Genomic DNA, 25,013 nt, shown 5'->3' with positions numbered 1-25,013 from the left:
AACTTATGCTTTTCCATAAAGGGCAGTATCTCATGTGTACCCTGCCTGAACATAAATTTCACCGTTACACCTTTGCCACATTTTCTTCAGAGAATATTTATGACTCATTATTTCCTAGGCACAATTCTACGTACGAAAGATTGTGAGAAGTACCAGGCATATAGATGACTCAGCGACAATTTAAACCTACTACCAATTCACATAACACTTGCTATTAATTTGCTCAGGATTTTATTTATTTGAACCTATTGGCAGTGGGGATGGGAGGGGAGTGAAATGATATACATTTGGAGGCACCCTCAGGTAATCACACTATAGAAATAATGCTGCTAGTTAAGAGGTTTGTTTCAAAGATGTAAAGCAGCATGTACAGAATTTGTTGGACATCTGCTCTAGGTATAATTTAATATCTCCACGTATCTTTTAATAGACTAATAAAAAACCATAGTTAACTACAGTTTTCAAATAGCAAATAACATATAATTTAGAGGTGAGGAATACAGAAGAAGGTTTTTATCTATACAATGTGAGTTACCTAGGTACGCAATCTTTAAACAAAATGAAGAAGCATGTTTTCTGCTCTCAGTGCTATTGTAGGTTATGGGAATAAATTCATTTAGAAATTCGTTCTAAAATAATGAACTACCAAACTGATAATAGTTTGCCTTTCTTTGTTTTAGTTTCATCTGTAAGTGAATAACTGGAATGAACACATCAACCTTTGGTTAAATATAAGGCTTTCTAGCTTTTGGGCTCACATGCACCTGCTTGTGTATTCCCACCTCTTTTCTGATGATCTCTGAAGAGGAAGAAAGAGCATGAATGCCTAGGTATGCACAAGCCTGTTTATTTCTAGACCTTTCCTATACACACTCTTCAACATGGCAAATGTTTTCAAACAAATACATTGGTTAAAAAAATAATATTGTAAGGTAGTTTCATTTTTCATCTAAAAATATGTGCACACAGGCAATTTCGATGAAAATGGATTTCTGCTTGAATTATCTAGCTAATTGCCTCTATTCCCTGCTTTGCCTTGAGCATATAAAAATTATTTAGGGTAGACAGTGTTGAACCTTATAAATCAATTAATCAGTATTTATTAATTATTTCCCCTCAACTTTAGTTTGCCTTTAAACTAAGACTAGGTTTATGCTCATCCATAAAAAGTGAAAATTTAAACATACACAGACTATTTACAATGTCTCTCTGGCGGTGTATCATGGGGAAATATGTTTGAATTAGGTAGAGAAAATTTATGTGAAATACTCTGAGGCTATGTTTCCTAAGGGGAATTGCTTTATCCAGTATAGGAAAACGATTTTTCACATAAATTTCTAAAGATAAACTAGAACTTTAACCTGACACCTAATAGGTAGAATTTTAAGGTTTGGGGGAATAATAATAGTTGCTAGAGCTATTCAATGGCAATGTCAGTATAAAAAGCTTAGTTTTCCACATGAGAGAAGAATTGAAGTGTAGACGAGACACTCTCTTACAGTAACACTGCAGAAACTTAGAAGCATGGATATTTTCTAGATTTCCATCTTAGTCACAATTAAGGATAAAGAAGAAAAAATATGAAAAGTTTATTCATAATATTAAGGGGCTTTTATTGATAAAACAACTATTTCTTTCATAGTAAGTTCTTTTTCTCAGAGGCCGAAATAGAAAATTGATGCTTTAGAAGATATTTTGGGTTTCAAAGAGAAACTCTGCTACTTTACTGCTGAAAATAGATAGTACTCTGTGAAAGCTGCCTTACAGCAAGGAGTTTCAGAAAAGACACAAGAAAGAAAACCAATGTGAGATGCTTTCATTTTAGAGTAGCCCCTGTTTCAGTGTTTCCAACAGAAACAAGAGAAAAAGTAATGAGAAATATTGTTTTCTCCCTCTTAAGACATACATCACTCCTGAAATTCTTAGAAAATCAACTGAGGCAAATTAGGGGTTTCAAAGCTAGTCACCTCGTAAGTTGTTAGGAAAAAAATTTGCATTTAAATTGCTCTGTGTAGCTCCCTTGAGATTTTTCCCTGGGATGCTTATGGCTTTTTTCATTAATACTTAAAAAAATACAATTTCATAACCAGTGTATTACTACATCTAGTTGTGTTAAGAAGAGAAACTTCATTTCATAAAATAGAAACATTCAAAGTGGTTTAGGTCAACCAATCACTCAGTGAGAATACTTGAATTCTTCATATTGAACACTTAACAGTGAAGTTAATCTGAACCATATCAACTCCATTTCTTTTACAGAAACTACGTCATTAATAGCTCTATCAGAGAGAATAAACTGTGTTCCTATATGTCCTGCCCACAGGAATAAAGATAGTCCAGAACTTCTTGGAACTTTTTCCTCAAAATAGTATATATTTATATATATCAGATTTCTTTTTAATAGGTAATTCTTAAGTCCTATTTCAATAACTTGCTTTACATATTCAGAAAGGTAGATATAAGAAAAATATTAAATGTGCAAAATGTTCTTTTTATATTTACATTTTAAAAATACAATGTAATAATAGCTTTATACTTGTCAAAAAGCCATTGGGGAAAATAAGCCTTCAATGTCAGAAAATCTGGTTAAATTAGAGCTTTTGCTTGTGGAATTGTAAACAAACTTTTAAAAATGCTCAGAGTTTTCTCAATTCTTCCCATCCAAGACACTCTTGAACACATCAAGTCCTGCTTTGAAGTAAACCTGAGCTGAATTAATGCTGTTCAACACCTCTGACAGGGCTTCTTGAAGGGTCTCATTTGATGCAAGGTGTTTGCAGTGTTCCCAAGCCTCTATAAGTATTGAAAACTGGCTTGTCTTTTCATCAAGGTGGTATAGGATGTTTCTGAAAAGAAATACAAAATGTATAAATGTTTCATGCACAACGCTATTTTTCTATCAAACATTGGAATGAATATATTTCTAAGAGTCAGTGATGTTGTCAATAAATGTATAAATTATAAAAATATATCACGATTTTTCAACTCCTAATGAATTAACAAATTTAGACATTGATCACCAATAGTTTCCCATATTGATGAGAAAGAGAGAAATGATCAGACATTATATGCCTCCTGATGGAAGTACACAACACTATGAAACAAAAGAAAGCAGTTTTGATAGAAAAAGAAAATTGTATCTGAATCTGATGATGCTTCTAGATTTAATTGCTTATAAATACAAGAAACAGAAAAAAAAATCTTAAATTATACCACAATGTGTCATTAGCAAAATATAGATGTGGAAAACTTTATAAGACAAATGACCCAGTTTATTCAACAAATCAATTGCAATACAATATATAATGCAGGGAGAACCTATAGACCAGGGTTTCTCAATGTTGCCCTCTTACTATTCTGGCTAGATAATTCTCTATTGTGGTGGCTGCCTTGTGTATTGTAGGATGTTTTGCAGTATCCCTGGCCTCCACACACTAGATATCAGTAGCACTCCTCCTTTAGTGTAAAAACCAAAAATGTTTCTAAATATTAACAAAATATCCATAACAGAGCAAAATTGTCCCTAAAAAAAAAAATCAACCAATCACAAAGCATAGACCTTACTAGACTTGTATTTAAACAGTTTAAAATATGAGAAGTAGTGCAAAACTGAACACTGATTATTGGGCGATATTAGGTAATTGCAAATATTTTAGATGTGATAATGGTATCATCAATGTTTTCTAAAAGTGCCTTTATCATTTAGAAATATTAATATACACTGTAATATTTGCAAATGAAATGTTATTATGTCTGGAATTTGCTTCAAATATTTGGAGGGCAGATGAGAGAGTGGAGCTACAGACAGTATAGAGGCAACACAGTTGACCATTAGTTAATAATTGTTGAAACTGGGTAATATAATTCATTACACTGTTCTCTCTTCTTTTATATATGTTTGACATCTAGAATACCATCTTCTCACAAGTGTGGACTGCATAATAAGATAGTGCCTTGTAACTTAGTCAAATTGCTGAGAAGGAGAAATTTGATTTGGGAAAGTCTAAGACAGTCACCTTTATACATTCATAGATACAAATAGATGTATTTTGTTAGAAGGCTATGAATTATTGCACCACTGTCTTATTTCCAACCCAAACTAGCTGAAATGTCATGGTCTAATAAGAGAGCCAAACAGGTAAATAACTTAAATACATTTTTCTAATTGTTATAGTAGAGATGTAAGGTCTAGTTATAACAGATGATAGATTGCTCCTGGGAAAAGTCTAAAAAAGGTCTAAATGGAGAATATTTAAACAGCATCTTGAAAGATGAGGGGAGCTACCAGTTACAAAAGTTTAGGAAAGGAAAAAAGCTAAAAGAGATGAAGACAGGACAGCATCCTATGCAGAAGGAATGGCATAAGCAAAGACACAAAATTATAGAACACCATGATATCCTTAGTGAAATCCATGTTAGCATTTTTGTAAGATCAGAGTATAGGGCCAGACTGGGCAATGATAGGAGCAGACATGGGAGAACAAGCCATAGTCATATCATACAGGGCCTGGTAAACCAAGGTTAAAAGATTAAGCTTGTTCCTATAAGCAATAGGAAACCAGCGAAAGGATGTAAGCAAGAAGGAAAGGTGATTTTATTTCATTTTGGAATAATTACGTTGGTTGTAATATAGAGCCTGGAGAACAGAAGACCACTTAGTCCAGATGAAAGGTGACAAAGACTTAAACAGCGATGACTGAGTTTGAAAAGACGGAATCAGGGCCACAGCACAAAACTTATTAATTTATACTTTTCTCTAGCACCAGCATCAACTTGATTGAGTTCTTGATCACCATTTCCTCTCAGCAATGCTTCACTGTCTCAGCCTTGTCAGCACTTTTCACCACATGCTCTGTAGGGATTAATGGGGAGTGAAATCTACCTAATCCCCCAAGCCAGAACCCTGTAAGTCATTCACTTTCCTTACATGTCCAATTGGCTTCTGATATTCATTTATCCATCTCTGTGTCTTATCTGTTGTGATATCCTGATCTCTATTTTCAAGAATATGTTATGATCTCATTGCTTTACACTTCAGAGTGAAGAACATGTTACTTCTGTATCAAGTCTAATTCAGTGCTGTGAAGCTAGGAGGTCTTTAGTCGTGGTGATTTAATTTAGTTACATTTTTATCTGGCTTAGTTCAGTGCTGGGAACTCAGTAGACCCTCAATAATGTTGGTATAAGTTATATCAGTTCAGCTTATTTTGCATTGTAAGCCCTAATTCCTTGAAGAACAGTCGATTTTGTATCTTTGGAGAGAAATTTCTGTTGAAAATGAGTACATGATGAGTGGTGGTGGGAAAAGAAGATTCTTGAATAGAGAGATTATTTCAATGATTTTGTTCAAGACAGAAAAATTTAAATAGGAACTATCTCTAATAGTCCGATATCCTTTATCTTCATGCTTATGAGTAAACTTGGCATTGTATTAAGAAAATAGAGCAGTGCAAGAAAGATACTCTCAAAATTCTGAATATTCTTGAATTCAGGTTTATAGTTTGTATTAAGAAAAATATATTCCCTGAATATGGGAGGGAGAAAATTACCTCCCAGGTGGAATAGCAAGAGGGTTGTGAGCAATGCTCTGGTATAAAGCCTTGTGGAGTGTAGAAGCTCTGTAGCCTAAGGAGCACATAAAAGTGGGATAGAACTGCCTCTGGCACTGGGGACAACTTCATCTGCCTCATCACCAACACTGCTGGCTTGACCCACATTGTGGTCACCTGGCCTGGGAAATGCACAATCTATGCTCATACACACAACTGCTCCAGGCCTCTGTTACAGATGAGAAATGTGCAATCTGGGAATAAGCTATATGTTCAATAAATACAAAATTGATTCATCATCCAGCCAGGAAATGTTAGATTCCCCTGTATACTCCGAAAATTTTGTCTCTACTTCCAGACGCAGAACATTCTTTAAAGCAGATGTTTTCCCTTTGCTATTCTCCAAGTATTCTTAACATTAAAGAGATTTTCAGAAGCCACTCAACCATGAGAATGTAATCATGTAAGAGATTATTTATGTATGTACATATACATATGTATACATGTATTTTTATACAGAGAACTTTTGAAAATGTTTTGATGATATCTCAAAATGACTTAGTGAGAATTAGTGAAATACTTATTGAAAGTTTCCCTAAATATTAGTTTTATTTCATAAAAATAAGAAACCAAATAATTTGAGAAACTTTGACTGAACTGTAGAATTGTTCAAAACGGAGATGAAACTGCCTGGAATATTTTTGTACATGACAGAACCTATACAAAAGTTAGTTTTTTCAGGCTAGCATAAGCTTTCCTGTCATTTAGGAAAAAGACTTGGCTTCTGGTGCCAGGATACATATCAAACATATTTACATTCATAATCTACTATTAAAACAAACATAAATATAAATGGATATATATATGTATTCATATACAAATGATGAAAAAGTCATTTAGTAATCAAGATATTTTAAAGAAAAATGGATTAAAAATATTTTAATCAGCTATGTAAAAAATACTGCTTTGTAGACAACTTATACTACTTTACTAAAAGAATAAACTACTATAATAAAAAATTAATCATTTTTCATAATATTTATAGTTTTGAATTCTCTTCCTTCACTTTGAGTTTCATGTTTAATTATGAATCATTAAATGGCAAATATATTTCCAGAATTTAAGAGAGAGCACAATCGATATTTTTAAAATTGTATCAAACATTTTATTTCCATACCTTGAGGACAAATTGTTTAGTATGCTGACAAACAAAAATATTATAATCATTGTTATCAAGAATTATTCCTTAAATGAGTTGTAACATTGCAACTAGTATATTATGGGGGGCATGTTTAAAGATTCTTAGGCTGTTTATAATGACTTTTCCACATTTGCAAAACCCAACGGCATGAAGTTCATTTCTACATATACATTCTGTGCTTATTAAATGTTAAATATCCATATTCAATTTAATGATAAGATGTTATTAATAAAATATGCTCATAAAAGTTACAGATTAATCCTGTGATGGCAATTCACATAAGCATGAACAGTCTCTAATATATTTTTGTAAAATGTGTCAATAACTACCATAAAATATCTAGAAGAGATATAATGTAGAAGAATAAAAATACATCCTAAAAACATGTTCAGGTCTAAAACACAAGAAATTAGAATGATTACTGTTTTAGAACTGAAAATCAATACATACATTTCCTAAAGGCCAATGCAATGGAATGGGGAGTATGCCAACACTTGCTTCTCCTAACTAGTAAGCAACATAGTAACATGCTTTTATAATGACTGTAAACAAGCCCTATGAGCAGAAATGGATCTTTTTTTAGTTTGTGAAATTCTGCAAGTAGCTAAACACATTTTTCCATATGCTACATGATTCAAGTAGTAGGCTTGTGGCAAGCTATTATGGAAGATAAACACTCATATCCATTTCTACTCAAATTGGATACAAATCAGCATAAAGCTAAGATACTGAGACTCTAGGAGAATACCAGTGACTGAGATTTTTTCATCATCATTTAAAAAAACCTTCATTTTGGGTAGCTGCTGATGTTACTTAAGTTAGATGATCTTTATTATAATAGTAGATATATGTTTTTTCACCCAAATAAATTGTATTATCTTAAAAACAAATCGGGGCTAACAAAAATACCTTCTTTAAATTTTCATGAGAAAGATCATTTCTCTTACTGATTTTCAGAATTAGCTCATCTTTTGCAGTTTTTTTTTTGTGTACTGAAAACCACTTAGCTTCCTGCTTACATAAAATTTCTGCATTTTGAATCACTTATGAAAATATAGCATTATATTACTTTTAATACTTAAATGGAAGGCTAAAACAAAATCATGTTTTTACATTTTATCACATATGTTCTCATGTATTTCTTGGCTCTGAGAACTTTTACATATTCAATCATTAATCCTAAGTACTCCCAGAATCATCTCTTGACAGCAAAGCCAGTATTATACCATTTTTAATATGCAAATGCTTCTTGTTTGTGAATATTTCAATTAGATCAATACTCTTATGGAGGCTTCTAATTCAAAAGCTCTTTGAATTCTCATGTAATGTCACCAAAATTGAATTGGTCAAATAGAGTTAAAAGATATTAACAACAAACACTATATCACAGTGCCTAAGTGTGTCTCTCCTCCATTATAGACCCATATTGTTCAGATCAGGAAAGACAGACTAGGAATTGACCATTAGCCAGTCAAAAGGCACATGTCTGGCCGAAAAAATATGGTGGAAAGAAAGTGAGAATATATTTTAAGAGTTTCCATGTTAAAAGTCTGTCCTTTACAGCCACAAGGACTCATATTCCTTAGTGAATCTTTACTGCTCTTCAATACACCTGCTTTAGTCCAATTTAGAAAGATTTCCCTGCAGGAAGAATAGATTGTGTTAGCATAGATCTAATTCAATAAATCACCATCTTATTTGCATACACAGAACATGTATCTTAGAATGGCATGTAGAGACATAAGACCTAATTAAAACATTATTTAATTGAAATCATTTTAGTAGTTATCATGTGTAAAATAACATTAATTCCACCCTCATGCCTATCTTCCCTCATCTGTAACAATTTGGATCTTATAAATGTAATTCATACAGTTATCCTGACCCACACACAACACAAAGAGACTACTAAAAGGAAAGCGTAATATATTATTGATGACACTAATGAAATTACAACACATATCACTCATTTTAATGAGCCTGTTTCAATGACACATCATGGTGACCAGGAAAGAATAGTACCAAACTGAGAAACCTAATTAATAACTCATGGCAGTATCAGTGAAGGAGATGAAATATCTTTACTCAACTGACAAATCTTTTCCTGTCAACTAAAGCAAAAGAAAACTGAAAAAAAAAAAAAAAAACCCATGAATTTTTAAACAAAGGCAACTAAAATCTTCGTAAGTCATTTCCATGTGTTTGAATTAGAAAATTAATGATGGAAATAATGACTCTTTTTCAACTGTTCCTTCTTATATTCATAAATGGGCACAGGATACCATCCATCGTAAGCCTGAATTAACATTCATTATACCCCATGTTGAGAAACTCCTAAATGAAATCACACTAAATAGTAAGTCATGTCTTTCAAAACTGACTGGGTATACATGCTGAATGCAGAGAGAAAACTTCAGCTAAATTTCATACAATTGTTGCTAATTCTTTTAGGGATTATACTAACTGTACTCCATAGTTAACGGTAGATTACTGTATTTATATCAACATTAGAGGAGATTATTTTACTTGGATACTACGTCCATGAGAATGCACAAAATCCATGGCTACACTACTTATACTGCACATATCCTTTGAGCTAAATTTGAATTTGTTCTATACTAGCAAAAGCAGAATGAGAATTCAGACTTTGTTGATATTGTTAAGCCATAAACTCACTCTGCAGACAACTGAGGCACAAAGCCACGTGTGGTAGATTGTTGAGGGAAATGGCTGGAATTATTTTCCTCTATGTGTGGAGACTCCTTTAAAATAAGACTTTGCAGCTCATTCCATCAAGAGGCACAAACTACTTCTCTACCTCTTGAATTTGGTTTGGGCCTTGACCAACAGAATATAGCATATTTAGAGAGCCCATGTCTCAAAATCTCCTGTATGCTGCTTTCTCTCTCCTTCCCCTCCCCACAGTTTTGGCAAGCCACCATGCTGCTTCTCTTTCTCTCTCTCTCTCTCTCTCCCCACACACACACCCACCCTGCCTCTCCCCGCCTCTCCCCCACTCCCTCTCCCTCCCTCTCTGCCAAACCACCATGTTACCATAAGAACAATAAAGGGTTAGTTAGCCTGCTGGAAGAGGAAAGAACACAAAGATCTGGTCAGTAGAGGTTTTCATTTACTAGCTAGCCCCAAGACAACTTCACAGCAGAGGCACTGGTTGCAGACATAAATACAGATAACAAGACCCAGCCCAGCCGCAACCAGAAGAACCACCCAGCTAAGTAAAGCTTAAATGGCATATTGAAGAATAACAGAAAAAATGGTTATTGTTTTAAGCCGTTAGATTTGAGATGATTTTCAATGAGGCAATAGATAATTTATAAAATTTGGTAGCGTTTTTCTTCCCATGAGAATTTGTTCTTTTATATTTTATTTTTTATTTTATTTTAATTTAATTTAATTTTATTATTTTTTGAGACAAAGTCTATGTCATCCAGGCTGGAGTGCAGTGGCACGATCTCTGCTCACCGCAAGCTCCGCCTCCTGGGTTCACACCATTCTCCTGCCTCCGCCTCTTGAGTAGCTGGGACTACAGGCGCCCGCCGCCACGCCCGGCTAATTTTTTTTTGTATTTTTTAGTAGAGACGGGGTTTCACCGTGTTAGCCAGGATGGTCTCAATATCCTGACCTCGTGATCTACTCACCTCGGTCTCCCGAAATGCTGGGATTACAGGCGTGAGCCATGGCGCCCATTGACAGAGTACAATATGGATTTGACAGTTCTTAAATGACTAGCTAAATTCAGGAGATACCATTAGTAAATCATGCCAAACAGTCCTCATGAGGTATGCATTACAAAGTTAGGATATCTGTACTGATTTATTAAAAGTTTAAAAATCTGTTCACAGAGTGACAGATGGAATTTTCACATAAAACAAAAGCCAAAGTCAACCATTGTTATAGACTGAATGTTTGTGTTCCTGCTCCAAATGCACACATTGGAGGCTTAGCCCCTGCAAGTAGGATGATATTAGGAAGTGGAGCCTTGGGGGTAATTAAGTTTAGATACGATCATGAGGGTAGAGCCCCCAAGATGGGATTAGTGCCTTTAGATGAAGAGGAAGAGGTACCAGAGCTTCCTCTTTCTACCATGTCAGGATGCAGCAAGAAGGCAGCCACTGACAAGCCAGCTAGAGTACCCGCTCCAGAACCTGGCCAGGCTGGCACCCTGATCTTGAACTTCCCAGTCCTGAGAACTGTGAGAAATAAATGTCTGTTTTTTAAGCCACCCAGTCTATAGTATTTTGTCTTAGGCAGCCTGAGTTGACTATGAAAACCATCACAGCATAATTTTTTCAAATATGAATTATCTTGAAGAGGTATAACCCAAGAAATAGATAAAAGTGTCTGTTTTCATTTATAATTAAATATAAAATAGAGCAGAGGACTGTAGAGGGAGTAAAAAACTGTGTTCTTCTGCAGTTACTGTCAAGAGTTCTCAGTCCATCTAACTATAAGTACATTGTTTTTCAGGAGAAATTTCCTGAGTAAGAAGTTACCTTTTAGGATATTCAAGTAAGACTCCCATTCCACTGTACAGTGCTTGATAGTTTAACAATAAAGAAAACCTATATTTTTGCACTGAAAAAACTTCTACTAATTCAAAAAGAAGACTAAAATCAGATAAAGTTAACACAATCCTTAGTGCCTTTCAGAATTTGGAGAAGACAGTGATACAGTTGACTACTTTTTTTCACACTCATTTAATTGGTTTCTTGTTTTTATTTATGTTTCATCGTGACCATTGTCTTTCATCTCTAACTGTATGTATGAACTCAAAACTCAATTTTTAGATAACTTTTCTTTCTTTACTTATTTGGAACTCATTATCTCTCAGTATTTCAGCTTCCACTCAGTAGGTAGAACCTGTCACCCTCCAAAGACAATTTTATTTGAATACCCTGCAGGCTTTTGACAATTAATATAAAGATGCATTTCATTTCATCTACACTCCAAATATTTGCATTGGCCTTTTTCCATTGTTCTTTAATTACCTCCATTACCTCTGGCAAACAGTAATGCTCAGGTCACAAAACGAAACAAAACAGGTAATTCAGCTTTATTTTTTTCATTTATTTTCTGATTCTAATAATGAGAAGGATGTGGACTATGTGTTTTGGAAGTTCACTCTAAAGCCAAAAGTTTGCCATTTAAGCTGCACCTATTTAAACAAAGTGAGTAATTCAGCCAGTATTGATTTTTTTTCTGCTTATTCTACTGAACACCCTTTATTACATATCTAATATGAGTAAGTCACTGTGTTAGTTGCTTAGGGATAGAAACTAGAAGTTTACAGTCTAGGTTGGAAGCCAAACATGTGATGAATAAATCAAAATATTATTTTGAACTTATTGTTTGTATAATACTTTTAATAAATACTATATGGTATGAGGTTATTTAATTTTATGTTTTATAAAATTTTTCACTTTATTCTATATTTATGTTAGACTGTTAGAAAATGCTGCTTTGGGCCGGGTGCAGTGGCTCACGCCTGTAATCCCAGCACTTTAGGAGGCCAAGGTCAGCAGGTCACGAGGTCAGGAGATTGAGACCATTCTGGCTAACACGGTGTAACCCCATCTCTACTAAATATACAAAAAAAAAATTAGCTGGGTACGGTGGCAGGTGCCTGTGGTCCCAGCTACTCGGGAGGCTGAGGCAGGAGAATGGCGTGAACACGGGTGGCCGAGTTTGCAGTGAGCCGAGAGATCGTGCCCACTACACTCCAGCCTGGGCGACAGAGAGAGACTCCGTCTCAAATAAAAAAAAAAAGAAAATGCTGTTTTGTTATACATTTTTTTTGTATCTTGCCTTTCTATGTCATATATTTTTCATTGTCATGTAGTACAAAGTCTACAAATACTCTATGCAGTGTTCACTGTGTGCTTTATCGTTTAGGAGAAAAGCCCCAGAGGTAGTTCCTCATGGTATGAATTTAACTTGGGTTATCTGATCTCAATTGTCATAATGTTGATTCAAGTAACACAGTCCTAATTAACCAAAAGGTAATTCTTTAACCAAACAGATTATTTCAGAAATAGGTATGTGACCAAATGTTGGCAAGTACATTTGAGAGGAAGTTTCCTGCAGTATTCTAAAGGCAGTAGTTCCTTGGATTTCTGAAAGAACCAGCAAAAGCTAATCCACTTTTTCCTTTTGAAAAGTATGGGTTATGGATATGAAATCTATAAATGCCACATCTTCTTTTAACCCACCAGGAGGAAATCAGTCTTAAGCTGAGCTTATACTACGGAAGGGAGAGCTGAGAGACTGAAAGAAACTTATTCCTTGATGACGTGATTGCAACACTGCATCGATCCAACCTAACATCTGCACTTCTTCTTGATTTTCAATTACGTGAGTTAAGCCAATGTGACTATGGCTTTGTGCTCTTTTCAATCAAATATATCCAGATATACTATACTTACTGATTACTTACTATAGTTATGAAAAACACATAGACATTTTCTTTTATAATTATAGATATAGTTTTCTTTGACCTAAAGAATTTAGATAATTCATTTAGTTGACATCTGAAAATGATTGCCTTGGGGTCAAAAATGCATGGTTTCTCTTGAATAGCAAGTATTCAAGATGATTTGAACACTTCAAAATCAACAGAACATTGTAATGTTTGCTTAATTTTAGCTAGAATGAAAAGTACGTACGAAGTGCAGCAATTGACCTACTGAAGCTATGAATGTTGATCACAAAGCTTGAGGTATTTAATGAAATAATGATTTAATGTTAATTACAAAAACTAGAAACATCACATTTCATATTTTTAAGAATCGTGATAGAAGTTAACACAATAAATATTAACTTTAAAAAGGGGCAAAAATTAATGCTTTAAAGGAGCACTTTGGTACTTTTTCTTAGCTGAGTAAATCTCCTCACAGTTTATTGGTGTGTCACTATTTGTAACAACTTTTGCTGGCACAAGGAAATGAAAATGTTGTGGTTTTAATTTGTAAACAAATGGACACAAAAACAACATATTATTCAATTCTTTAAAAAGTAAAATCATCAGCCAGGCGTGGTGGCTCACGCTTGTAATCCCAGCACTTTGGGAGGCCGAGGTGGGTGGATCACGAGGTCAGGAGATCGAGATCACAGTGAAACCCTGTCTCTACTAAAAATACAAAAAATTAGCCGAGCGTGGTGGCAGGCACCTGTAGTCCCAGTTACTCGGAGAGGCTGAGGCAGGCGAATGGCGTGAACCCAGGAGGCGGAGCTTGCAGTGAGCCGAGATTGCGCCACTGCACTCCAGCCTGGGCGACAGAGCGAGACTCCGTCTAAAAAAAAAAAAAAAAAAAAAGTCATCTCATTTCTAAGTACCATTTTTTTTAAATGCAAGTACTAGACAGGGATTTTTAGTGATTACGTTAAAGTGAATTTTGAAAAGAACATCCAAGTTGTGAGTAAACAGTAGAAATATCAGGGTTTTTTTGCTTTGGGAACTCTAAAAGTAAATTCATCCACACTGTCAGCTGTGAGTATTAGAGGGTTGAAGTGGGTCCTCAGGTATGCAGCACAAAACAGGTGTGCATGTGGTTATACCCGTCAGAGATTAATCATGTCCAATTTAAGAAAAAAATAAATTTATTGAAAAATACTGTATATATATTTTATATAATATAAACTACATGTAATAGTTTACAGAAATGATAGAAGACATTGAGAACCAGGCAGTAACCAAAGGAAACTAGGAATAAGAATATTTCCAAGATCCCATGATAGAAATAGTTTAGGACATCAATGTTTGAGATACCCCCACTGCCACCATTGCATTGGGAACACTCCTCTGTCATGACAGTCTTGCTGCCTCTACTTCTGCTCTGCCACTGACAGAGTCTGTCCACAACAAAAGTGAATAATGTTGAACTGTCCCAATGTCTTGATTTCTCTTCGTTCAGATGTAAAGTCCTGGGAGGGGTCATCCAATTGGCTAAGCTTAGGGCACGTGCCTTTACCCTAGCTCAAATACAAATGTCTGGACCCTGATTCACCTTCTGTGGGGAGACATATGCCCTGCTTCCAGCTAAGCTCACAGGGGACTCACCCCATATAGAAAACAGGGTTTGATATCAGGCACTCAAAAATAAATTTTAAAAGAGCAATATCCACTACACTGGTAATAGAAAACTGTATTTCCACAGGATTCTTTTAGAATTATCTAGTTTGCTGCCCTGCTATATAGCACGTTTTTCTCCTCATATTAAATATTAGCAAGTATTCTATAATGTTCTAGGAATCATTACCAAATTTAATGTGCATGAGAATAACCTGTGAAATTTTAAAGGTCCTTTTTTTTTGTCACAATTTAATCATAATTTATTATTATTAAAAAATGTTTCCAACTTTAATTTTTGATTCAGGGGGTACATGTGCAGGTTTGTTACCTGAGTATATTGGGCAATGCTGAGGTTTGGAGTATGTAGGATCCTGTTACCCCGGTGCTGAGCATAGTACTCAACAGTGAGTTATTCAACACTTGCCCCTTGCCTTCCTTCCCATCTAATAGTCCCCAGTATCTATCGTTTCCAACTTTATGTCCATAAGTACTTGATGTTTAGCTCCCACTTATAAATGAGAATTAACCATATTTTAAAGTTTACAATCCATGGCTTCCGGTACAGTCACAAGGTTATACAACCATCACTGTTACCTAATTTCAGAATGTTTGCATCACCCCAAAAAGAAAGCCTGTAATCATTAAACAGTTATTCCTCATTTCCCCATCCCCCCAACCCCTAGTAACAACTAATCTGCTTTCTGTCTCTACAAATTTGCCTATTCTGGACAACTCATATAAATGGACTCATATACTCTGTGACCTTTTGTCTCTGGCTTCTTTTCACTTAACATGACATTTTCAGCATCCACTGTTTTTTTTTTTTATTATTATTATTATACTTCAAGTTTTAGGGTACATACGCACAATGTGCAGGTTTGTTACATATGTATACGTGTGCCATGTTGGTGTGCTGCACCCCTTAACTCGTCATTCAGCATTAGGTATATCTCCTAATGCTATCCCTCCCCCCTCCCCTCACCCCACAACAGTCCCCGGAGGGTGATGTTCCCCTTCCCGTGTCCATATGTTCTCATTGTTCAATTCCCACCTATGAGTGAGAACATGTGGTGTTTGGTTTTTTGTCCTTGTGATAGTTTACTGAGAATGATGATTTCCGGTTTCATCCATGTCCCTACAAAGGACATGAATTCATCATTTTTTATGGCTGCATAGTATTCTATGGTGTATATGTGCCACATTTTCTTAATCCAGTCTATCGTTGCTGGATATTGGGTTGGTTCCAAGTCTTTGCTATTGTGAATAGTGCCACAATAAACATATGTGTGCATGCATCTTTATAGCAGCATGATTTATAGTCCTTTGGGTATATACCCAGTAATGGGATGGCTGGGTCAAATGGTATTTCTAGTTCTAGATCCCTGAGGAATCGCCACACTGACTTCCACAATGGTTGAACTAGTTTACAGTCCCACCAACAGTGTAAAAGTGTTCCTGTTTCTCCACATCCTCTCCAGCACCTGTTGTTTCCTGACTTTTTAATGATGGCCATTCTAACTGGTGTGAGATGGGATCTCATTGTGGTTTTGATTTGCATTTCTCTGATGGCCAGTGATGATGAGCATTTTTTCATGTGTTTTTTGGCTGCATAAATGTCTTCTTTTGAGAAGTGTCTGTTCATATCCTTTGCCCACTTTTTGATGGGGTTGTTTTTTTCTTGTAAATTTGTTTGAGTTCATTGTAGATTCTGGATATTAGCCCTTTGTAAAGATGAGTAGGTTGCAAAAATTTTCTCCCATTTTGTAGGTTGCCTGTTCACTCTGATGGTAGTTTCTTTTGCTGTGCAGAAGCTCTTTAGTTTAATGAGATCCCATTTGTCAATTTTGGCTTTTGTTGCCATTGCTTTTGGTGTTTTAGACATGAAGTCCTGGCCCATGCCTATGTCCTGAATGGTATTGCCTAGGTTTTCTTCTAGGGTTTTTATGGTTTTAGGTCTAACACGTAAGTCTTTAATCCATCTTGAATTAATTTTTGTATAAGGTGTAAGGAAGAGATCCAGTTTCAGCTTTCTACATATGGCTAGCCAGTTTTCCCAGCACCATTTATTAAATAGGGAATCCTTTCCCCATTGCTTGTTTTTGTCAGGTTTGTCAAAGATCAGATAATTGTAGATATGCGGCATCATTTCTGAGGGCTCTGTTCTGTTCCATTGGTCTATATCTCTGTTTTGGTACTAGTAGCATGCTGTTTTGGTTACTGTAGCCTTGTAGTATAGTTTGAAGTCAGGTAGCATGATGCCTCCAGCTTTGTTCTTTTGACTTAGGATTGACTTGGTGATGCGGACTCTTTTTTGGTTCCATATGAACTTTAAAGTAGTTTTTTCCAATTCTGTGAAGAAAGTCATTGGTAGCTTGATGGGGATGGCATTGAATCTATAAATTACCTTGGGCAGTATGGCCATTTTCATGATATTGATTCTTCCAACCCATGAGCATGGAATGTTTTTCCATTTGTTTGTATCCTCTTTTATTTCACTGAACAGTGGTTTGTAGTTCTCCTTGAAGAGGTCCTTCACGTCCCTTGTAAGTTGGATTCCTAGGTATTTTATTCTCTTTGAAGCAATTGTGAATGGGAGTTCACTCATGATTTGGCTCTCTTTTTGTTATTGGTGTAACAGAATGCTTGTGATTTTTGTACATTGATTTTGTATCCTGAAACTTTGCTGAAGTTGCTTATCAGGTTAAGGAGATTTTGGGCTGAGACAATGGGGTTTTCTAGATATACAATCATGTCATCTGCAAACAGGGACAATTTGACTTCCTCTTTTCCTAATTAAATACCCTTCATTTCCTTCTCCTGTCTAGTTGGTTATTTTGCTCGTTAGTTGATGCAGTTTCTTCCTAGCCTTGATGGTCTTTACAATTTGGCATGTTTTTGCAGTGGCTGGTACCGGTTGTTCCTTTCCATGTTTAGTGCTTCCTTCAGGAGCTCTTTTAGGGCAGGCCTGCTGGTGACAAAATCTCTCAGCATTTGCTTGTCTGTAAAGTATTTTATTTCTCCTTCACTCATGAAGCTTAGTTTGGCTGGACATGAAATTCTGGGTTGAAAATTCTTTTCTTTAAGAATGTTGAATATTGGCCCCCACTCTCTTCTGGCTTGTAGAGTGTCTGCCGAGAGATCAGCTGTTAGTCTGATGGGCTTCCCTTTGTGGGTAACCCGACCTTTCTCTCTGGCTGCCCTTAACATTTTTTCCTTCATTTGAACTTTGGTGAATCTGACAATTATGTGTCTTGGAGTTGCTCGTCTCAAGGAGTATCTTTGTGGTATTCTCTGTATTTCCTGAATCTGAATGTTGGCCTGCCTTGCTAGATTGGGGAATTTCTCCTGGATAGTATCTTGCAGAGTGTTTTCCAACTTGGTTCCATTCTCCCCGTCATTTTCAGGTACACCAATCAGACGTAGGTTTGGTCTTTTCACATAGTCCCATATTTTGTGGAGGCTTTGTTCATTTCTTTTTATTCTTTTTTCTCTAAACTTCCCTTCTCGCTTCATTTCATTCATTTCGTCTTCCATCACTGATACCCTTTCTTCCAGTTGTTCGCATCAGCTCCTGAGGCTTCTGCATTCTTCACGTAGTTCTTGAAACTTGGCTTTCAGCTCCATCAGCTCCTTTAAGTACTCCTCTGCATTGGTTATTCTAGTTATCCATTCATATAATTTTTTTTCAAAGTTTTTAACTTCTTTGCCATTGGTTTGAATTTCCTCCTGTAGCTTGGAGTAGTTTGATCATCTGAAGCCTTCTTCTCTCAACTCATCAAAGTCATTCTACGTCCAGTTTTGTTCCGTTCCTGGTGAGGAACTGCGTTCCTTTGGAGGAGGAGAGGTGCTCTGCTTTTTAGAGTTTCCAGTTTTTCTGCTCTGTTTTTTCCCTAGCTTTGTGGTTTTATCTACTTTTGCTCTTTGATGATGGTGACGTACCGATGGGTTTTTGGTGTGTGTGTCCTTTATGTTTGTTAGTTTTCCTTCTAACAGACAGGACCCTCAGCTGCAGGTCTGTTGGAGTTTGCTAGAGGTCCACTCCAGACCCTGTTTGCCTGGGTATCAGCAGCAGTGGCTGCAGAACAGCGGATTTTCATGAACCGCAAATGCTGCTGTCTGATTGTTCCTCTGGAAGTTTTGTGTCAGAGGAGTACCCAGCTGTGTGAGGTGTCAGTCTGCCCTTACTGGGGGGTGCCTCCTAGTTAGGCTACTTGGGGGTCAGGGACCCACTTGAGGAGGCAGTCTGCCCGTTCTCAGATCTCCAGCTGCATGCTGGGAGAACCACTACTCTCTTCAAAGCTGTCAGACAGGGACATTTAAGTCTGCAGAGATTCCTGCTGTCTTTTTGTTTGTCTGTGCCCTGCCCCCAGAGGTGGAGCCTACAGAGGCAGGCAGGCCTCCTTGAGCTGTGGTGGGCTCCACCCAGTTCGAGCTTCCTGGCTGCTTTGTTTACCTAGGCAAGCCTGGGCAATGGCAGGCGCACCTCCCTCAGCCTCGCTGCTGCCTTGCAGTTTGATCTGACTGCTGTGCTAGCAATCAGCGAAACTCCATGGGCGCAGGACCCTCCAAGCCAGGTGCAGGATATAATCTCCTGGTGTGCCGTTTTTTAAGCCCATTGGAAAATCGCAGTATTAGGGTGGGAGTGACTCGATTTTCCAGGTGCCGTCTGTTACCCCTTTCTTTGACTAGGAAAGGGAACTCCCTGACCCCTTGCGCTTCTCACGTGAGGCAGTGCCCTGCCCTGCTTCTGCTCGCACATGGTGCGCTGCACCCACTGTCCTGCACCCAGTGTCTGGCACTCCCTTGTGAGATGAACCCGGTACCTCAGATGGAAATGCAGAAATCACGCGTCTTCTGTGTCGCTCACGCTGGGAGCTATAGACTGGAGCTGTTCCTATTTGGCCATCTTGGCTCCACCCCCTTAAAGGTTCTTAAGAGATTCAGATGCAGTGGATCTGTGATGCTTTATTTTTTTTTCCTTCTGTATTTTTTCCCTGCTCCCTAACATAAACCTAATGGATGACACCCACATAAACTCCACAATTCCTCCAGTGAGTTTTACGTATACAAAGACGTCTTATTTTGTTCCCAAACTAGTTTCTTCTGGTGACGTGTGTAATTATATACAAAATTACGTGATTTAATTAGCATTATGTAAATAATGATAGTTTAAGTGTGAAGGAACGAGTTATGTTTTTGAAAATGAACCTGAATGTTTTGGACAGCCTTACATAGATTAATTGATGAAATTTGAAACTGTTGTTCAATTATATGTGGAGACATAACTGAAAAGATTATTAATAAGGGGAGGAAAGGAGTATAGTGACAAGGTAGAAAAAAATCTGCATTGCAAGTGCCTATTTATTGCTCCAAGGTGAGGAAACTGAAACTAGGAATCTTAGATATTGCATCACATGTGTTGTTTAAACAAGAAAGTAAATCTAGAATTCCAATCCCCAGAACAACACTCAAAGAAAAGTTCTTTGTCTTATACAAAAAGATTGATAATGAGTGTTTCAGTTAAAATAAAATGCTTCTTCAAGCATCTAAACATCTACTGGCTCTGCTTGTGTCACATAAAAGGATGTTTATTCTTCAGGCAGTATTTAGTCAAAGCTATACTCCTAAATCAGGCAAAGAGGTATCATCTTGTGTTCCAACTCCCATGAACTGGTGGTAGTGACTTGAAGTACTAGATAAGCAATGGATCTGGGGCTATTTGGGGCCCCAAAAGAAAGAGGTCTGTCATTACTCAGACTCCTGTTCACAGACCCTGCGTCACTGAAGATCATCTAGCCAATTTTATTGATAGTAATGCATAGGTTTGTTGAAGTAATCAGTGCATGTATAAACCAAGTTATCAAAATGAAGAGAAAAAGGTAAGGTAATAATTACTTGGTGTTGGTAATTAAGTTAGCCACTCCTAGTAAGTATGTTGAAATTTTGTATTCTAAGTCCCCTGCTTTTCCTGTTTCTGAAGTAATTGTTACATTTCCTTTTCTAGATGCTCTAGACTCTGTGGTCACTGTGTGTTTAAACAATTGCCCAATCCATTATTAATGTATTAAATTACACTTAAGGAAAACAAAATACATTTATATTTTTTATTAATAACTGAGTTTCATGGATGTTTCGCTCTTTTTGTAAGATGTGTGTCACTATCTGAAATACATACTAGTTTTTAAAGTTATTGACTTTATTCAGTGGGCTCAGTTCTATTAATCTATATCCACCTTTTTTCTTGGAACCTAATAAATATTTAACATATGCAGAAAATAATACATGCAGTTCTTAACTGTACCCTTTGGAACTGTGGCCCTAAATAGAGAAGAATAAAAGTAATGGGTTCTTTGCACTAGACATCTTGCTACAAGTCACCTTGACATTTTGTTCCATGCTTAATGAATGTTCTGGCAGGCATGCTAATCCAATATCCTGAAAACAACATTACTCAGTGAATTCTGAGCCTTACAAAAGCCAAGACCTCAAGTAGTAGAATATGTTCTCAGTTGAAATTATGTAAATGTCAGGTAGTCTGTGAGATGATTCTTCAATTGTATAAAATACATTAAGATGATTAAGTCATATGTGACGGTTAGATGATAGAATTTTGATACTTTTAACACGAGACATACTACTACAAATAAAGTCGTAGAAACTCTTATGATATCTAAGAAAATTTAGAAAGAATTTTACAGTAGAAGTTGACAGAAAGTAAAGAAAAATAATTACCTTGAGAGCTCATTCATCAAGTATTTATTAGGCACCAATTGCTATGTGGGATACAAAGCAATCTCAGTTCCAAAGGGATTGTTGAGAATGGGAGTGATTGATTGAACAGTTTCAGAGTTACGGACTTCTGCATATTTGGCTAATATAATAAAACAAAAAACTCTAAAGTTAAGGAATTCCACCTATAGACCTTGAAATATAAATTAAATTTTGAATCATTTTGAATATTTTATCTTCCCTCCCTCAGAAAGAGATAATTTAGAGATGTTGGAGATCATTTGTAAAAAATAGCATGTAAAATCTACCTTGTAAAAATACCATGATATGCTAATGAAAATTTTAGTGGACATCGCAGCCTGTTATGTAAGTTTATATAGTTTTATTTTCCGTAAATAATTATGTTTGATAATTCTTTGCCTTCATATAATTATTTGAGTAAGATTTCAACATTTTCTGTTAAATAAATAAACTGTTAACTCTTTTCAGTATTTAATACCTGTAGTTCAGTTAGTAACTTTTTCATATATAGCATGTTGCCTGTATGCAGTTGAACTATATAAAGTTCATTGCAAAGCAGATTATCTTCTGTTTTTTTGCATAGCAATCAAAGTTGAAATTTGTTTGCTACATCAAAAAAATTAAGGACATTTTCACAAACCGAGAAATAAACAAATATGCCAATTCATAGGTGGTTTTGCTTTATCCTTTAAAGGTGACTTAAAATCAGCAATGATGATATAGTAAATACTTGATGATATAGTAAATACTGAAATTTAGGTGTAAATGAATACGTTCTACAGGGAAATAATGAGGCTAAGTATTTTTATGTTTTTAGTGGTTTTTTTAGAAACCTAATCTTAGAAGGTTACTAGATACAGCTTTTGCAGAAGAAACTCAACTATAGCCAGATGGTCAACAAGTAAACTACATGACTTAGAGTTCTTGTGCATTATACATTTCGGGTAATTCAAAGTACTATATTTGCATTGAGTATAAAGCATCGTTTGCAATATTTATTCTTCCTTCATAGTCTCTTGTTGTGATTATACTTACAGTTGTTTAAATGTGTTTTAAAAGACTCACTATTAACTTTATTCAGATCTTAAAAGCTACACCTTTCTGAACTATTCCAGTCTTTCTCCATCCAATTAGAATGTTATGGAATAACATGTGAAGAGATATAGTGGAAATCTTATAATGCATTGAAGATATCCTACATGAATTATCTTCTATTAAAATATGCATAATCAGTGGGTCTTCTACTGAAAAAAAATATATATATATATTTATGTGACCATCTAGCCATGACTACTAGTACTAATGGCTATCACTTAAAATTAAACTACAGTCATATATTACTTAACTACAGGGATATGCTCTGATAAATGCATCATTATTATTTCATTATTGTGCAAACATGTGATAGCATGTACTTACACAAACATAGATGGTGTAGCCTACTACACACCTAGGCTACATGGTATAGCTTATTGCTCCTCGGCTACAAACCTGCACTGTACTGAATACTGTAAGCAATTATAATACAATGGTAAATATTTGTATATATAAACACATCTAAACATAGAAAAGGCACACTAAAATTACACTATAAAAGATAAAAAATGCCTTGGCACAGTGGCTCACGTCTATAATCCTAGCACTTTGGGAGGCTGAGGTGGTGGATCTCTTGAGCTCAGGAGGAGTTCCAGACCAGCCTGGGCAACATAACAAACCCCATCTTTACAAAATGTACAAAAATTAGTAGAGCATAGTGGCACACACCTGTAGTCCCAGCTACTTGGGGGCTGAGTTGGGAGGATCACTTGAACCTGGGAGGTCAAGGATGCAGTGAGCCCAGATCATATCACTTGCACTCCTGCCTAGGTGACAAAGTGAGACCTTGTCTCAAAAAAAAAAAGGTAAAAAACCATACACCTGTGTAAGGCACTTACCATGAATGGAGCTTGAAGGACTGGAAGTTTCTCTGTTTGAATCAATCAGTGAGTGGTAAGAGAATGTGAAGCCCTAGGACATTACTATTATAGACTTCATTAACACTGTACACTTAGGCTATACTAAATTTATTTATAAAATAGTTTTATTTCCTCAATAATAAATTAGCCTTAGTTTATTGTAACTATTTTACTTTATGGACTTTGTAATTTTTAAAACTTTTGGACTCTTGTAATAACAGAGCTTAAAACACACATTTTACTGCTGAAAATATTTTCTTTTTTTATATCCTGTTCTAAAAGCATTATGTTAATTTTTTTTTACCTTTTAAACTTTTTTTTTTTTTTTGCTAAAAATGAAAATACAAACACATTAGCCCAGGCCTACACAGGATCAGTATCATCAATATCGCTGTCTTCCACCTCCACATCTTGTTCCACTGGAAGGTCTTGAGGGACACACTTGGAGCTGTCATCTCCTATGACAGCAATGCCTTCTGGAATAGCTCCTGAAGAACCTGCCTGAGGCCGTTTTATAGTTAACATTTTTTTATAAGTAGGAGCACACTCTAAAATAACAATTCAAAGTATCATATAGTAAATACATAAACTAGGATTGAAGTCACTTATTATTATCATCAAGTATCATGTACTGTACTTACTTAATTATACATGCTATATGTTTATATGACTGGCAGCAGTAAGTTTGTTTACACCATCATCACTACAAACACGAGTCATGCATTGTTCTTTATGTTACCAGGCAATAGGAGATTTTCAGCTCCATTATAATCTTATGAGACCACTGTAGTATATGTGGCCCATATTTGACTGAAACATTGTTATTCAGCACATGATTTTATAACATAGATTTGCTTTTGTGTACTATCTTAGACACACTCATCAAAATCCCATTAAAAATAAAATAATTTTTATACATTTGTCAATTTGAGAAATAACTTGAAAGTAGGAGGATATAAATTTCGAACAAGTGCATAGTCAACCTTATTTACAGTTTCATTTTTAGCCGAGCTCCCAGATATTTAATCTCTTAAAAATAAGTGTTGACTACAAATTGAAATTATACTTTTCAAAGTAAAAATATTACTTATCAGAAAAATGTATGCTGGATACTCGTAGTAGGTAATTAGCTTCACCATTAATCTCTCATGTACCTTTTGAAAATAAGATTATTAAAGAAAGAGTTGAGCCCAAAGGCAAGGAACACATAGCCAGGAAGGCACAAAAATAATATTTTAATCCTTCCAGTACAGCAAATAATTGTGATATTGATATATTTATCACAGAACATTTTTAATGATGCCTATTCTTAAAATTTTGACATGTTAGAGTTTTTAAAAAATGACTTCATTGAATGTTTCTGTTCAACTCTATGTAGCAAGGTAAATTTTGCTTTATCTTTTTTAATGGAATTTGAAAATTGTTTTTCACTTTCCAAATGGAGATGAGATACAGTGATATCAATCGTT

At 35.7% G+C, this 25,013-nt stretch overlaps 1 protein-coding gene across 1 annotated transcript in view; it reads right to left on the bottom strand.

Moving 5' to 3' along the window:
• Positions 1–214: 214 nt before the first annotated feature.
• NAALADL2 (N-acetylated alpha-linked acidic dipeptidase like 2) overlaps positions 215–25,013 on the bottom strand; it is a 948,145-nt gene continuing 923,346 nt past the window's right edge. Inside the window, exon 14 of the mRNA XM_030822838.1 lies at positions 215–2,846. Within this exon, the coding sequence (XP_030678698.1) occupies positions 2,648–2,846 (199 nt within the window). The 3' untranslated portion in view covers positions 215–2,647. The remainder of the gene's footprint in view (positions 2,847–25,013) is intronic.

The sequence above is a fragment of the Nomascus leucogenys genome, chromosome 11, assembly GCF_006542625.1.
Source record: "Nomascus leucogenys isolate Asia chromosome 11, Asia_NLE_v1, whole genome shotgun sequence".
NCBI classification, from domain to species: Eukaryota; Metazoa; Chordata; class Mammalia; order Primates; family Hylobatidae; genus Nomascus; species Nomascus leucogenys.
Note: the sequence above shows the minus strand (reverse complement) of the source record. Positions and strands in the feature narration are given on the sequence as shown.